This window comes from Heloderma suspectum, chromosome 6 (genome assembly GCF_057233095.1).
Source record: "Heloderma suspectum isolate Gila_16-S chromosome 6, 16-S_ref, whole genome shotgun sequence".
Lineage (NCBI taxonomy): Eukaryota > Metazoa > Chordata > Lepidosauria > Squamata > Helodermatidae > Heloderma > Heloderma suspectum.
Window position 1 is genome coordinate 97,475,318 of NC_139463.1, and position 15,025 is coordinate 97,490,342.

General features: G+C 48.2%; 1 protein-coding gene across 1 annotated transcript; it reads left to right on the plus strand.

The window, feature by feature from the left end:
• The first annotated feature begins 851 nt into the window (after positions 1-851).
• Positions 852-5,603, plus strand: LOC146341988 (DNA-directed RNA polymerases I, II, and III subunit RPABC5-like). The gene is made up of 3 exons (XM_084805404.1): positions 852-924; positions 2,778-2,883; positions 4,611-5,603. Exons 2-3 carry the CDS (start codon positions 2,789-2,791, stop codon positions 4,717-4,719), a joined length of 204 nt encoding a protein of 67 aa, XP_084661530.1. The 5' UTR covers positions 852-924; positions 2,778-2,788; the 3' UTR covers positions 4,720-5,603.
• The last annotated feature ends 9,422 nt before the right edge of the window (positions 5,604-15,025 follow it).

The following is a 15,025-nucleotide window of genomic DNA, read 5'->3' on the forward strand; positions in this document are numbered from 1 at the left end:
TCATTTGGCGAAGAGTTCTGCCTCATTCGAAGGCTGGCGTCCTGCTTTTTTCTCTTTTTTTTTAACTTGAATGTTTTATTGCTGGCTCACGTTTCTTTACAAAGAGAAAATCTCCTTTATAAGATTATGATTTTTGAGACTGAGTCATTAAAAAAAAACATGCCTTCCTTCCTTCGTTCATTTAAGCGATGCCTTTTCAAATTAATTTTTTTCCGGAATGGTGGTTGAAACTTTCCTGCAGATTTAACACACCGTCACACACTTAGCATTACGTTGCGCTTCCCCCGCACGCTCAGATCGCTTTAGGAGAGCGTCGACGCCTCCCTCTTACGCTGCAGTAGTTTACCCCGGTTGTAATTCGGGAGTATAGTACTTCGCTTCTGCATCTTCCACATTGCCAACTCGTCCTCAAACAGCTCTGGTTTTCTGAGCGGGGTGGGGGCAAATTCACTTGACGGTGTTCAGGGTTACCCAAGCGAGGTACTTTACCGCGGGATATACTACTTCTGTCGGAGAGGGTAGCTGCGGACACTCGCATAACGAGCTCATAACAACCCCGGAAGGTGGGCCAAACATGCCGTGCACGGGAGAAAAATGAGGGGGGGGTGAGAAAAACGTGTATCGGCCTAAACAGATGACATGTAAAGCGGAAGAAAGTAAGTGGGAGGGAGACGCAGGTCGGCGGGAAAGAGGGGAGAAAACACCCTCGGCTGAGCGCGGAACGCCCGCCGCGGATCAAAGCCGCGCGTCGCTCCGAACAGGAAATTTCAGCGGCGCTCGGAAGGGGAGGATCCGCCCTCTCCCTCCGCCTCCCTGGCGGGCGGAGCGCGCCACGCTGCTGCGCCGGCGCTGGGGCGGCCCGCGGGCGAGAGGAAGGCAGAGCCGGGAGCGGGCAGCTGCGCGGCGCCAGGGGGCAGCTCGCAGGTAGGGCGCGGGAGGCGCGGGGAGGGGAGCCTCGAGCGGGGCAGGGGCGGGATTGCGGGGGAAGCGGGCGGGCGGGCGAGGGGTCATAGGAGAGGGAGAGCCGCCCAGACCCCCCCAAGTTGGACGTAGCGGGGGGGGGCGAGTGAAGCACGCGGGAAGGCCGGCCGTGTCCTGGCAGGGCGGCCGAGGACGCTTTTTAAAAAATTCAACCGGCGACGCTTTTTTTTAACAAAAGCGGGCTGGCGTAGTAACGAGGGAAAGCAGCATCTGTTGAATTTCTGGCTGCCCTACCGAGGTGAGCAAGCACGAAGGCCACGGACGGGGGGACAGCCGTGCACTTTCTCCTGCTCCCCGAATATTTGCCAACAGCAGCCTTGCCCAACTTGGGGCCCTCCAGGGGGTTGGACTACAACTTCCGGCATCCCCCAGCCAACGGGGGATGCTGGGGGTTGTAATCCAACCCCTCAGGAGGGTACCAGGTGGCTTGCCTTTTCTTGGCTTGTCTTTTTGTCTGATTAGGCCTGTTTGGAGTTAAGGGGATGCGATGGGAAAAATGGGAAGGTGCGCCTGCCCCAGAGAAGGTCCTCTAACCCACTCTGCTTTTAGCACTCCGTAACCTAGCACAGGCCCAGCTTTTCTGAAATACAAGTACCCTCATCTCACCCTGTCTTTGCCCCCTCCTAAAATGGGCAAATCGGCATCAGGCCTTCTATCCAAATCCTCCACCCCGCCTTGCTGTTCCTGAGAAGGAAGTGTAGTCAGCATCTCTTTCTCAGGGGGACTCCTCAGGAAACGCCCCTTTCATTTACTGCTGCTTCCACTACAGCCCCTTACAGAACTCTTCTGCCCTATGGGTGACTTTTGGAGGGGATAACTGCAGGGAAAGGCAGCAGACTGAAGGACTGGATGTTTGTTTCTACTGCTACTAGATAAGGAGAGAGAGAAAATAGAAAGGGTTAATAAAAACATAGCTTTAGAACAGGAGCATGTGCAGTCTTCGGGGGGGGGGGTGTAGGGGGTCTACTTGTTGTTTTTACTAGAAAGCCCACCAACTAGATTCAGTAAGGATTTGAATCTGGGTCTGTCTGCTCTCTGCTATACTACACCTGCGCTATGTACTAGAGTCTTTCCCTCCCGAGCGAGGCTGGCCCAAGAGATCTTGTTGTCTGAAGCAGAACAGCGTACAGCACCCCCATTCCCAAGTCAAGGTGCATAGTACCCAACGCTGGCCAAGTTACTTTTGGAACCCAACACAGATTCCCAGAAGCACTTCTCCCTGGGAGTAAACCCCCCACAACAAACCATTTGCCCTTTCATGACACCCAAAATCAACTGCCTCATTCTGCCTAACAGTAGATCTGGCCTTAATCTGCTCCAATTAAACTTACGGTTGCCACTGGTGACTTGACAACTGTGTTTGCGGACCTCTGATTATCCCTACATTGCAGGGGGCTGGGGGATTGAGAGACGAACAGTTTGCCTAAATCCTCCTGGTGTGTTTGTGGCTGAGGCAAAATTTAAGCCAGGAGCTTCCTGGCTCACACCTCAAGCGAGGTGCGGATGACCTGGCTCTCTCCTAGATAATGTGCTCCACCAGCTCCCACTTGGGTTGGCTTGGAAAGGGAAGCTGGATAGCCAAGAAGATGTTGGTGGGAGGAGAGAAAGAAGGCCCTAGCAGTGGCCTAATGGTGCAATCCTATGCTTGTTTAGACAGAGAAAAGGCCTACAACTCCCAGCATGCCCTAGCCATGCTGGGAGTTGTAGGCCTTTTCTTTGTCTAAACACGCATAGGACTGTGCCCGAAGTGACTCATGTTTCCCCCACTCTCCCCCACCCAAATTATTTCTCTCCAGGCCACCTCACGATGATCATCCCTGTTCGATGCTTCACCTGCGGCAAAGTCGTGGGCAACAAGTGGGAGGCCTACTTGGGCCTCCTGCAGGCCGAATACACGGAAGGGTGAGTTTGGTGGAGGTTGGCTGGCTGGCTTGTTTATAGGTACTAACATTTCTACCCCAGCTTTTGATGCACTGCAAATTAAAGGTAGCTTACAGTGATTTTAAAACAAAGCCGTATAGCAGGGGTGTTGAACCTCAGGCTTGCGGGCCAAATCCAGCCTGCCTGGGAGCTAAATCCTGCCCTCCAGAATTCCCCAGATGGTCACACCCCCTGACCCCAGCCCCACCCTCTTTTCTACAACTGCTAATCATTTGGCGGCTTCCTGACTTGCACAGTTTTTGCCCGTTCTGAAAGGCTGAAATACCTCTGCTAAAGCTTAATTACTGGGCAGTAAGAGTTTTAAGTGAAAATATGTGGATATTTTTGGTATATTGGCCCCGATATATGCAGCCCCAGAGAGCTTCTTTCAGCCCTTGGGCTGAAAGAGGTTCAACACCCTTGCAATATAACAATAAAATCTATTAAAATATACTAAGTAAAACAGCAGATGGCAAACAATAAAACAACAGAAGCAGTCCAAGGAGGCGAACCAATAAAAAGGCCTAAACTAAAAAATGTCTGTTGAAATAAAACTGTCTTAAAAGCACACTTAAAAGCAGGCAAGGAAAGGGCCAGACACATCGCTCAGAGGAAGGTTGTTCCATAATCTCAGTGGCACACCAATGCCTGTTGTGAGTTAGCCACTGTCTCAGCCTAGCCTACCTCACACCATTGTTGTGAGGATAAAATGGGTGGGTAGGAAGGACCCATGTACATTACCCAGAACTCATTGGATCAAGGGTGGGATATAAATGTAACAAATAAAGCTAGCAGTGTAGACAGCGAGCAAACATGTGTAGGGAAAGAGGTTCCATAATTTGGGGGTTACCAAGAAGAGGTTGGTTCTCTGGTGGCCACAAAACCTAACTTCAGAAGGTGGGGATCCACAGAGAAGGGCCTCCAATGAAGATCTCAATTATGGCCGGAGGAAAACCAATTAGGTTTTAACACTTTGAACTGATTCCAGAAACAAACTGGAAGCGTATGAAGATTTTTTTAACACTCCAGTAATATGTTTGTGGCGGGTCTGTACTGGTTAACAATCTAGCCACTGCATTCTGCACCAGTTTATTTCATCATTTCTTTATTTAAAGCATGTATACCAGGCCCCTTAGCCAAAAAGGCTCCCGGAGTGGCTCACAAAGATAAGCAGCATGACAGTCCCTGCCCTCAGGCTTCCAGTCTAAATATCAGACACCACACACAAGGAATAATGGATGGGGAGGAGGAGAGGCAAAGAGCAAGTTCTGGCTTATTGTGTTGGAAACAATCCAGGTGGTCTGCAGGATTGGCCGCCACTGGGGGACAGCTGAGGGAGGGCCAATCTGCTGGGAGTTTCTGGACGCTTGTCAGAAGCGTGTGCAACGCTAGTGACTGAGCTCTGATGTTGCCTGAACACATGGATAACTGTGGCCAGCCCATATCTACCCAAGAAGGGAGCTTGGCGTAGCAACCATAGATAATGAAAGACCCTTTGATCTGCAGGAATCAGTAGGTGAGACCATTCCTTTGCCTCGAGAGAAGCACTTAACAGGCATTTATCTAAAGTCTCTGGATCAGGCTGCTCTTGCAAGGCCCAGGAACAGGGGGCAGTTGAAAAGTTGGCAGAGAAAAAAGAGACACACATTGCCCTGGGCAGACCTTTTGAGAAACATCATGCCTACTTCTTTTCCCATTGCCTCTCACAGGGATGCTTTGGACGCGCTTGGCCTGAAGCGGTATTGCTGCCGGCGGATGCTTCTGTCACATGTGGATTTGATTGAGAAGCTGCTGAACTATGCACCCTTGGAGAAGTAGCATTGGCACCCCAAAAGAGCACTGGGGTGGGGCTGGAAGATCTCTCCCGCTCTCACATGCATACACACACACTTGCACCCCTGCAGTTTGATGGGCTTTTCTTGTAGTTGGGGAGGGATTCCTTAGTTTGTGTCAAAACCAGGCCTCACCACTAGAGGGTGCAGTTGTGCAGTGGAAGAGTTCCATCTCATTCAACTAGGTGCAATAAAGAGTTAAGAAGCATCTGGGCATGAAACGTGTCTGTCCTCTCCTCTGCGCCCAAAGGGTTGATCTAATAAGACACATAGGTCTACTCTCAGATCTGCTTTGTGAGCTCTTGGGCAAGAGGATCTCACCACCACTGTTGCCAGGGTCAATTTGCTTGCCTCTCCCTCCAGGCCCAATTGGCACTGCCTCCCAGAGAGAGGCAAGACACGCAGCGGCTACTCCTCTTGCGGCTGGGTGGTTCGGAGGGAGCAGGTGAGCCCCCTAGTGGGGCGTGTGTCTTGGCAGGTGCTTGACACTGCCAACCCTTGGCACCAGCCCTGTCTACGCTAATCAGCTCACTGTAGGCCAGTGCAATGTAACACCTAAGGGACTGAGCTATGAAGTGGGAATAACCAAACGTCTGCCATGAGCTAACCCGGTAGCTCTGGGGAATAAACTCTCCCTTAGCCACTCCCTCCTACATCCTCAAATCTGCAGTACTGGGATGATAATCCAGGGCTGATATAAGGATTATTACAAGATAATCCATATGAAATGCTTTGAACAAATGGGGAGCGCTATATGGATGCTAAATATTTGCTAAATATTTTGATACAATATCTGTACACAAGTATACAGTATAAGGTAAATCTATCGTATCAAATCAGTGCATTAAAAAAAAAGTCTTTGAAATATTAGCAACGCTTAACAGTCTCCAAAGTACTATCTAAAAATCAACTTGATGCTATTAAACTGCCAAAGCAATAAAATGTAAGTCAAAGAGTCCCAAATTTGACTGTAGAAGTCCATTTAATCCAATGAAAGCTGCTGGTGATGTTTCGACATCCGTTTTCCCCAGTGGCTATTTTACAATCCACAAGAGTTTAGTTCTTTGTCTGCAGTATATCTGTTCATAAGGGATCATTCACAGCTTATTCACTCATGAGCAAATCAGTTTGTTTGCGTGAAGCTTTAAGATACTGGAGCTTTACAATATAGAAAAACTTTATATTTTGGTTTGAACATTCCAGTATCTTACCTTCACAGAAGTAGAAAAGTCTACTGGATCTGAACAAAATGATGTCCCAGTCCAAAGTTTCAGTATTCGAAGGACAGCCTTGCAGTAAGTTTTACATTTGCCTCCACAGCTTACCTGTTACTTAAGCTCATCCCCACTGGTCAGTCCTTAGCACTTCTAGTGGCTATATACCGAGGGCTGATTGATGTGAATAGCATAGGTGGAAGCTGCAAAGTCCTAGTACTAAATACTTACTTGGTTTGTACCCCGCCTTTCTGTCAAGAAAAATAGCACTCAAGGCACTCAATCATAAATAAAATTTGTTTGAACCAATAAATGGATTAAGGGCGCAGTCCTATGGGTTGCTCCCCGGGTATGTGAAAGCCTCCAAGCTCAGAGGCGTACAGGTATCCAGTGCAGAGTGGGAGGCGTCTAGTGGAGGCTCGGCGGGGTGGGGTGGAGGCTCGGCGGGGTGGGGGGGAGGCTGGGGTGGCGATGGGAAAAGGCATAAGCCAGCCTCCCTGGTCTCCTGCTCTCCTTGCCCACAGGAACGTTCCCTTTCCTCCCTCTCCGTGCTCTGTTTACAGAGCGCGGAGAGGTAACTGGTATGGTTCTCTCCGAGCCGGCTATGGGGGCGAGGGGAGTGCAGTTTCCCTGTCTTCGAGCTCAGATCCAGGAAACTGAACAATCCTTTGTCCCCCAGATGCTGTCTAGGGGACATGGGATTGTTCCCTAAAACAGTAATAAATGCATTAAAACACAGCAATAATGAAAAGAGCAACAGGAATGGATTTTCATGGTCTGCTTAAAAGCTAATACTGATGGGGCCAAGTATATATCACTTGGGACAGGAGTCCACAACTATGGGGCCACCACCAAAAAGATCCTGTGTCTTAATACCCTAGATCTTGTGCTCTTAATTAGCTTTAGGTCCCCAGATATTGTTGGATGATAACTCCCATTGCCTCCAGACAGCATGGTCAATGGTCAGGGATGATGGGAGTTGGAATTCCAACATCATCTGAGGGCCCAAGGCTACATCTAGACCCATCTGGTCCTGCATTCTGTTTTCAGCAGTAATCAGCCAGCTGACTCTGGGAAGTTTACAAGGAAAGTGTGACGGCAGTAGCCTTTCTCAGTTGTTTCATGCGAATGTCCTGTGTGGCTTTAGGCCAGGGGTCCACAATCTGTAGGCCACTTGTAGTCCTCTCCTCTACCACTCTCTCTGTGGCTCACAGGTGCCCCCACCAGTTTTTCCTGCAGACTGCCATCCTAGCGCTACTCTTAGACAGGCCTGCCTTACAGTGTTATTGTAAGAATCACAAAGAAGAACCTGTGTGAAGCATTTTTAGATGCTTGAAATGTGCGATATAAACCTGATCGAATCCATAGTTGGTGTTCTTGTGTCTCAACAAAGACTTTCTGTCTTTGCTGAGGCTGAAGGTGTAACGTGGATTTACAAGCCAGAAATGTGCTGACTGACTGGAATCTTGGGACCATGAAATTTGGAACTTTGTAACTGACTGATTGCTGTCTTGGCTGAATGCCTTCGCCCTACCTACTCCCAAAGAGTTAGCATGTACTTCTGTCATTGTAAAAGTATAGATTCCTTCCTACTTCCATAAAGGCTTTTAAAGAAAAGGTGACTCTAGTCTGTACTACTAATTGCGTGATCACTGCTAGCTAGTAATGCCCTATTGTAACTAAGGTATGTGTAATTGAAATAATCACACATTCTCCCCTTGTGTATTGTACCTTTATTTCCTTCCCCTTCCTCTGATGTTTTCTTGTACTTGTGAAGCCCCCTTGGGGAAGGGTCCTGTCAAATTTGTACTTTGTAAACCACCATCATAACATACTAACACCAAACTCAATTTTCCATACGCAAGAGGGAGGTATCAGGGGAAAAAATTGCAGGACAAACATTGAGAATGCTCAGTAGCCACAGCACTGACTGAATTGTGCGGGGGATGGAAAACCAGGGTGGAAGGGAGCAGAGTATCCTGGCTAGAATCCTGAACAGGAACACTGCAACATTTTGTTGCAGGCCCCACATAGGGTTGCTGGGGATTGTGGTCTAACAATACCTGCAGGGCCAGAGGGTCATACTGCCCTTATTCAAATCTACAGTGTCGCCACACTTTGAATACTGTGTACAGTTCTGGTCACTGCACCTAAAATGTACGTATTGTAGGGCTGGAAAAAGTACATAAAAGCAACCAACATGATCAAGGGGCTGGATCAACTCCCCTATGAGGGAAGGTTACAACAGCTGGGATTGTTTAGCTTGGAAAAAAGGAGGATAAGGGGAGACATGATAGAGGTGTACAGAACTGGTGTGGGGGAATGTGGATAGGGAGACATTTTTGTCCCTCTCTCAAAATAGTAGAACTTGAGGTCATTCCATGAAGCTGATTGGTGGGAGATTCAGGATAGATAAAAGGAAGGACTTCTTCACATAGTGCATAGTTAAACTATGGAATTTGCTACCACAAGATGTAGTGATGGCCATTGATTTGGATGGCTTTAAAAGGGGATTGGACAAATTCATGGAAGAGAAGGCTATCAATGGCTACTAGTCCTGTTGGCTATATGCTACTCCCAGTATCAGATGCAGTATGGCTAGGTATACCAGTTGCTGGGGAGCACAGGCAGGAGGGTGCTTTTGCACTCATATCCTGCTTGTGGGGTTCCCGGTTGACAGCTGGTTGGCTGCTGTGTGAACAGAATGCTGGACTAGATGGACCCTTGGTCTGGTCCAGGATGGCTCTGCTTATGCTCCTATTAGGACTGGGGAGACTATGGTTCAAATCCTTGCTCAGCCATAAAGCTCACTGGATGGCTGGTTGTGATTTTTCAGCCTAACCTACCTCACAGGGTTGTTCTGAAGATTAAAAGGGAGGAAATACATCAGGGGGTACGCCTTGGAGGAAAAGTGGAATATAAATGCAATAAAATCAATGTATAAATACAATACATTCTGATTTAGCAGCAGACTAGCTAGAGATCCCAAACCAGTTTGTTTAACTTACACCCCCCATCTTGCTTTTATAACATTCAAAGCAGTACATTAGGTTTTCCAGACAGTCCCATCCAGCCTGTAACCAGATTCAGACCTGCTTATCTTTAGCAAAGTGGCTACTTCAGGTGCTGTCAGACTATGCTTTGAGAACTGCTACAGGATGTAATTTTGATGTTAGCCACCTTGATCTGAGCATCTAAAAGGAAAAGTGGGATAGAGGTTTTAAGTAAATATAGACAACATTCATACTGTAAGCCCAGAAACCATTTTAAATGGGACTAGAAGAGGTGGGAGAAGATTACAAGGAATGTATCGAGGTTGCTGAGTAACAGACTTGCTTTCCCTTTCTCCCACACCTAGTCAGAAGGCCAAGCTAAGATGGCAACATACCAAAGATATTGGTAAAATAGCAACAGTAGCAGACAGGGGACTAAAGTGACAGATTTTAAAGGGTTGGGCTGTTTTTATAGGTAATCATGGTCAAACACTCTCCAAACACACACAAACACAGGTAATTGTGCTTGATTGATTTAGCACAGGCATTTTTATACCACCCTTTGATAACATTCCCAGGGCGGTTTACAAATAGGATGACTAAAACTCCATTACCTAGATTAATTTTCCTCTTTTGAAAATGTATTTTGAGGGATGCATCGCATTTCCATGGCCACTCTGTAACCCTGCCAGGACTGCTTTATTGTTGCAGTCCCACCTCTTGCTATGAAACTGCTTCTTTGCAGAAACTCTGCCAAGTACGTTAGAAATCTGGATTTGATCAGTGGTGTAAAGTCACCCAGTAGGATAGATAGGTTGTGGTTGTGTGTGTGTGTGTGTGTGTGTGTGTGCGCGCACGCGCGCGTGCATGCATGCACGCACGCACCCTTGCTGTCTGGCTGTTCTCATGGCTTTTATCTGCCAATTCATTTCCTTTTCTACCAGGCTGCCCAGGAAATACGATGAGACAAACTGCAACGCCCAAGAAACACTTATCCAAGTTCTCATCCCCATGCAGCAGTGAAGAAGTTTTTAATTGTTTGTTCTAATTCTGCAATTGGAACAAAACCCAAGCAGTGTTTGGAGGGGGGGGAGCAGGAATAGACAAATAGGTGGAGAATGGTAGTGAATGGAGAAACAACTTTCTCCAAGCTGGTGCTCTCCAAGTATTTTGGATTTCAGTTCTCATCAGCCTGAGCCAACGTGGCCAAAAGTCAGGATGCTGGGAGTTGTAGTCCAAGCCATATGGGTGGCATCGGGCTGGGGAAAGCTGCTTCATCAAGCCCTGGGCTGCAATTCCATTACTATGAAGGGTGGGGGGAAACTGAGTCTAAATTTATGTTCTTGTATATTTTACTGCCGCGGTGGCTTAGTGGTTAAGACGCTGAACTGCAGACCGGAAGGTCGGCAGGACAGCAGTTCGAGACCCAAGTGCCGCGTGACGGAGTGAACTCCCATCTTCGGTCCCAGCTTCTGCCAACCTAGCAGTTCGAAAGCAAGAAACTGCAAGTAGATAAATAGGTGCCGCTTCGGCAGGAAAAGTAACAGCGTTCTGTGCACCTCGGTGTTCAGTCATGCCGGCCACATGACCACGGAAGCGTCTTCGGACAGCGCTGGCTCTTCGGCTTAGAAACGGAGATGAGCACCACACCCTAGAGTCAGACACGACTGGTTGGGGACACCTTTACCTTTACCTTTTTTACCTATATTTTACTGGTGTGTTGTTGGCTTTTTAGGTATTTTATGGTGAATAGTTTTAGTATGGATTTTAATGGGTTTTAAAATGTTTATTTAACACTGCCTTGAGAGGGTGTTTATTCTGAATGACAGAATGTACATGTTGCTTGAGGCTGTTGCTTATGCAGACTCATTTCCCTATCTATAGGCTATGTAGTTTTGGGAAATCTGAAGTACTGTTATATTGTGGTTTTAAGCGTTTATATTTTATGTTGTTTTATGCTGCACTTTGTGGTTTTAATTTTTGTGAACCGCCCAGAGAGCTTCCGCTATTGGGCAGTATAGAAATGAAAGTGTGTGTTAGAACAGAACAAGCAACATTCCACACAGTGAACTGTTGATCCAGGGTCCTAAGCCCTCCACTAGAACAGAGAAAAGGAGAATACTCTTAAAGGAAACACTTGGGCTTAATGTTTGTGAGACAGAGGGGTGTGCCTCCCTATGCGACATGCTCTTTCAAGAACTACAAATCCCAGAGTTCCTCAGTTGCACCAGTAGCCAATGGGGCATGGCGGTGGACTGGCAATCAGAGGGAGAAAGAAGCATAATGATCAGGACCATGGAGTTCCCAAGGACTATGGGAAACAGGATTTACAGGCACCGAAACATATGGGAGCGAATTAGTTAGCTGTCCATGGGGGCAGGAGCGCTGGTCCACCAAGGTTTCCGCTGCTATTGGAAGACGCGCTACACATAGATAGGAAGCTAGCTGCCTTATACTGACTCAGACCATTGCATCTAGCCCAGTATTGCCGACACTGACTGGCAGCGGCTCTCCAGGGTTTCAGGCAGGAGTCTTTCCAGCCCTCCCTGGAGAGGCTGGGGATCGAGCCTGCGACCTTCTGCAGGCCAAGCAGGTGTTCTGCCACTGACCTGCAGCCTGTGTGTGGCTGGTGTGCACACACAGAAGCCGTGGGGTGGGGTCAGCCCATTAATTTTTGCTAGTGCCTTCATGTGATCCGCACCCAGAGGTTCCAAACACCTGAACGCAGCTAGCATCCAACAAGCCATTTGTCACCTATGCATAACATACCAGACTGTCATGTCTGACTATAAATGCAAATCAGGCAGCCAGAAATGTAAGGGGCTTAAACAAAGGTACCTGTGAAGTAAAAGGACTCCAATGAATCCTTACATATGGGGAAGGCATGTTAAGTGTGCACCAGGCTCAGAGGTTTTCCCAGTAGTAATGTATGGCCATGAGAGCTGGACTATAAGGAAGGCTGAGCACCGAAGAATTGATGCATTCGAACTGTGGTGCTGGAGAAGACTCTTATGAGTCCCCTGGACTGCAAGGAGGTCAAATCAGTCCATCCTAAAGGAAATCAACCCTGAGTGCTCATTGGAAGGACAGATACTGAAGCTCAAATACTTTGGCCACCTAATGCGAAGAGAAAAGTCACTGGAAAAGACCCTGATGCTGGGAAGGATTGAAGGCAAAAGGAGAAGGGGACGGCAGAGGATGAGATGGCTAGATAGCATCACCGATGCAATGAATATGGACTTGAGCATGCTCCGGGAGAGAGCGGAGGACAGGAAGGCCTGGCATGCTATGGTCCATGGGGTCACGAAGAGTCGGACACGACTTAACGACTGAACAACAACCACCCATTGGAACCTTGGCTTAATTTTTATACTTTCAGAATCTGGAACCTGGAGTTTAATGTGAGAGTCATTCTTCAGCCTTTTAAGGCCACTGCTCAACACTGATTCCATCCTGCAATGTAGGACTGCGTTTTAAATCTCTCTCTCTCTCTCTCTCTGGGCCTATCCACACTGGGGACTACTTATACCTGCATATCTTCTGTCAAAGGGAAACTAGGAAAATGTAGTTCAAGGGGAAATAGAGACCTAACAGATGTTTTTATATATATAAATTGCACCCAAATTAAACTACAATTATCAGAATGCCGGGGGGGGGGGGGCAACAACAGGGAGAGTAAAGGAGCCATCACAGTCCAATTTCTATAGGCAGTATAAATATGTAGATGCACTCTCTCTCTCCTTTGTTCCTTTTCCACCTGTATTTTATCATTATTGAAAATGCCCTGGTACCACTGGTATAACCCACCTTAAGACAGGCTGCAATTGATGCACTAGCTCAGTCTTCTCCAACCTGGTGCCCTCCAGATGTGTTAGACTACAATCCCCTGCCAGCATGGCTTTGGGGGGGGGGCGGTGATAAGAGTCGTAGTCCAACACATTTGGAGTGCACCAGGTTGTGGAAGGCTGCACTAGCTGAAGACAGGGCTGGTGTCAAGGGCAGGCATGGTTGGGCACCAGCCAAGGGCCCACACCCCAGCAGGGCCCCACTGAGAAGAGTTGCTCCTCTTCTTCGCCACTGCAACCTGCATGCTCACCTGCCTCTCCCTCTGGCCCAGATAATGGGGATGGTGAGGAAGAGGAGGAGCAGTAGATGCCACAGCCTACTTGCTCTCTAGCTGTGAAGCAAGTGGCAGCAATGATGAGAAAGAGGAGCAGTTGCAGCTGGTGACAATGGCGGTGAGCATGCAGATTCACTGAGGGAGGGGCCCATTGACAGTGTCTTGCCCAAAGGTCCTCCAAAACCTGGAGCCAGCACTGGATGAGGAAAGGGATGCATATTGGGTGCTGGGTCAAGGCATACCACTAAAGATACTAGGGGAAGAAACAGACATAGGAGCAAGTTATTTGTTTAAACTAGTATGGACACACCTGTAAGCCTTACTTACAGAGTTTTCAGAATTCAGCAGGCAGAAGAACCCAGCAGCTGCCTTATTCTGATTTCCCACATCTGGAGATTTAAAGGTATATAAACAGCTGTTTGTTGGGTTTGACTTGGACAAACTACGTGCCCAGAGTTGCATAGGGTAGACTCAGCCTGCTTTTGCTCAAATTAGTGTTAACCTCTTTTAAACTAAAGGCCTTGGCTTCCCCCAACTTGGTAATGTCCACATGTGTTGGCCTACAATACCCATAATCCTCAGCCAGAGGTCTTTCCTATCACCTGCTTACCTAAGATGGGCAATTACTTTTGAGATGCCAAGGAATGAGCCTGGGATCTCCTGCATACAGATTATGCACTCTAGTACAGAGCTATATGGTGATGGCATCTCCCCCTTTGTGCTCAATATGCACTCTAGTACAGAGCTATATGGTGATGGCATCTCCCCCTTTGTGCTCAAGCCAGGTCCACGTTGACAGCCTTCTTCCCACCTGGAGAACAGTATTTCCTTCAACGATGTGGCTCAAGTTATCTCAGCAAACCCTTTAACTCATGTTCTCCATGATATTCACACCCAACTGCATAGAGCAGGGGTGGGGAACATGTGGCTACCCAGATGTTGATGGACTGCAACTCCCATCAGCCCTAGCCTCCATAGGCAAGGGATTATGGGAACTGCAGTCCCATTCCCTATCCCTGGCATGCAAGGATTTCATGGGGGGGAGTGAAGTAGAGACACTCCTGTGCCCAGCTCTTGTGGCATTTTTAACCTGAGCTGGCCTAATAAAAGCTGTCGCTTTGCTTGCTCTGTAAATTTGGCCTTCTGCCTAAGTAGCAATCTGGACTCTTTAAACCACATAGTCACACCATGCTCCCCCTCTCACCAGAATTCCTCCCGCCACTGTAACCACAATTAAAGGATCCGTCAGCGCCACCCTTGACCACAGTTAGCACTAACTAGTTCCCCGCCCCCCCCAAGCAAAACAGGATTTGAAGTTGATTGTTAAGTATACCTGGTAGTGAGGGTGGATTATGTTCCACATTTGTGGCTAATGTTGGAGGGGCTGTGAAGTGTGTAGTTCTGCTGTCTGCACCTATTTTTGCAGTCTCCGGCAAGCAGGGGCTGTCCTACACCCAGGCAGTGAGATAGCTGCCTCAGGTGACAAGATGCAACAGTGGGGTGAGGTGTTAGAGGGCAGAGCTGCATGCACAGTATGACTTGCCCTTTGCTCCCTATGCTAGCCCCGCTGCTCACAGGAGCAGAGGGTGCTGCTGTGCTGGTACTACTTTTGGGAGAGTCGGCTGCCAGCGCAGTTGGCTTCTTTGTGCAGAAATGGGGGGGGGGAGAGATGGGAATGAGAGCATCTTGTCCTTCGCCTCAGGCAGCAAAATGTCCTGGGCTGGCTGCGTAAGCAAGTGCTTGCATTTTGTCTGCACCAGCCAATGTGGCAACAGTATGGAAGCAAAACATGCCCTCCTAAATAACCCTCTTGCTTATGCAGATGGAGTCCAGGCTTACAAGATCCAGTTGTTGGTTCTAGAGTTCTCCACAGCAAAGCCCGTCACACCATTTTTCTAGTCACACAGCTGTAATATTGGGCAAAGGAAAGGGCCCCCCTCTTTAAATGTGATTCTGTAGCTACAC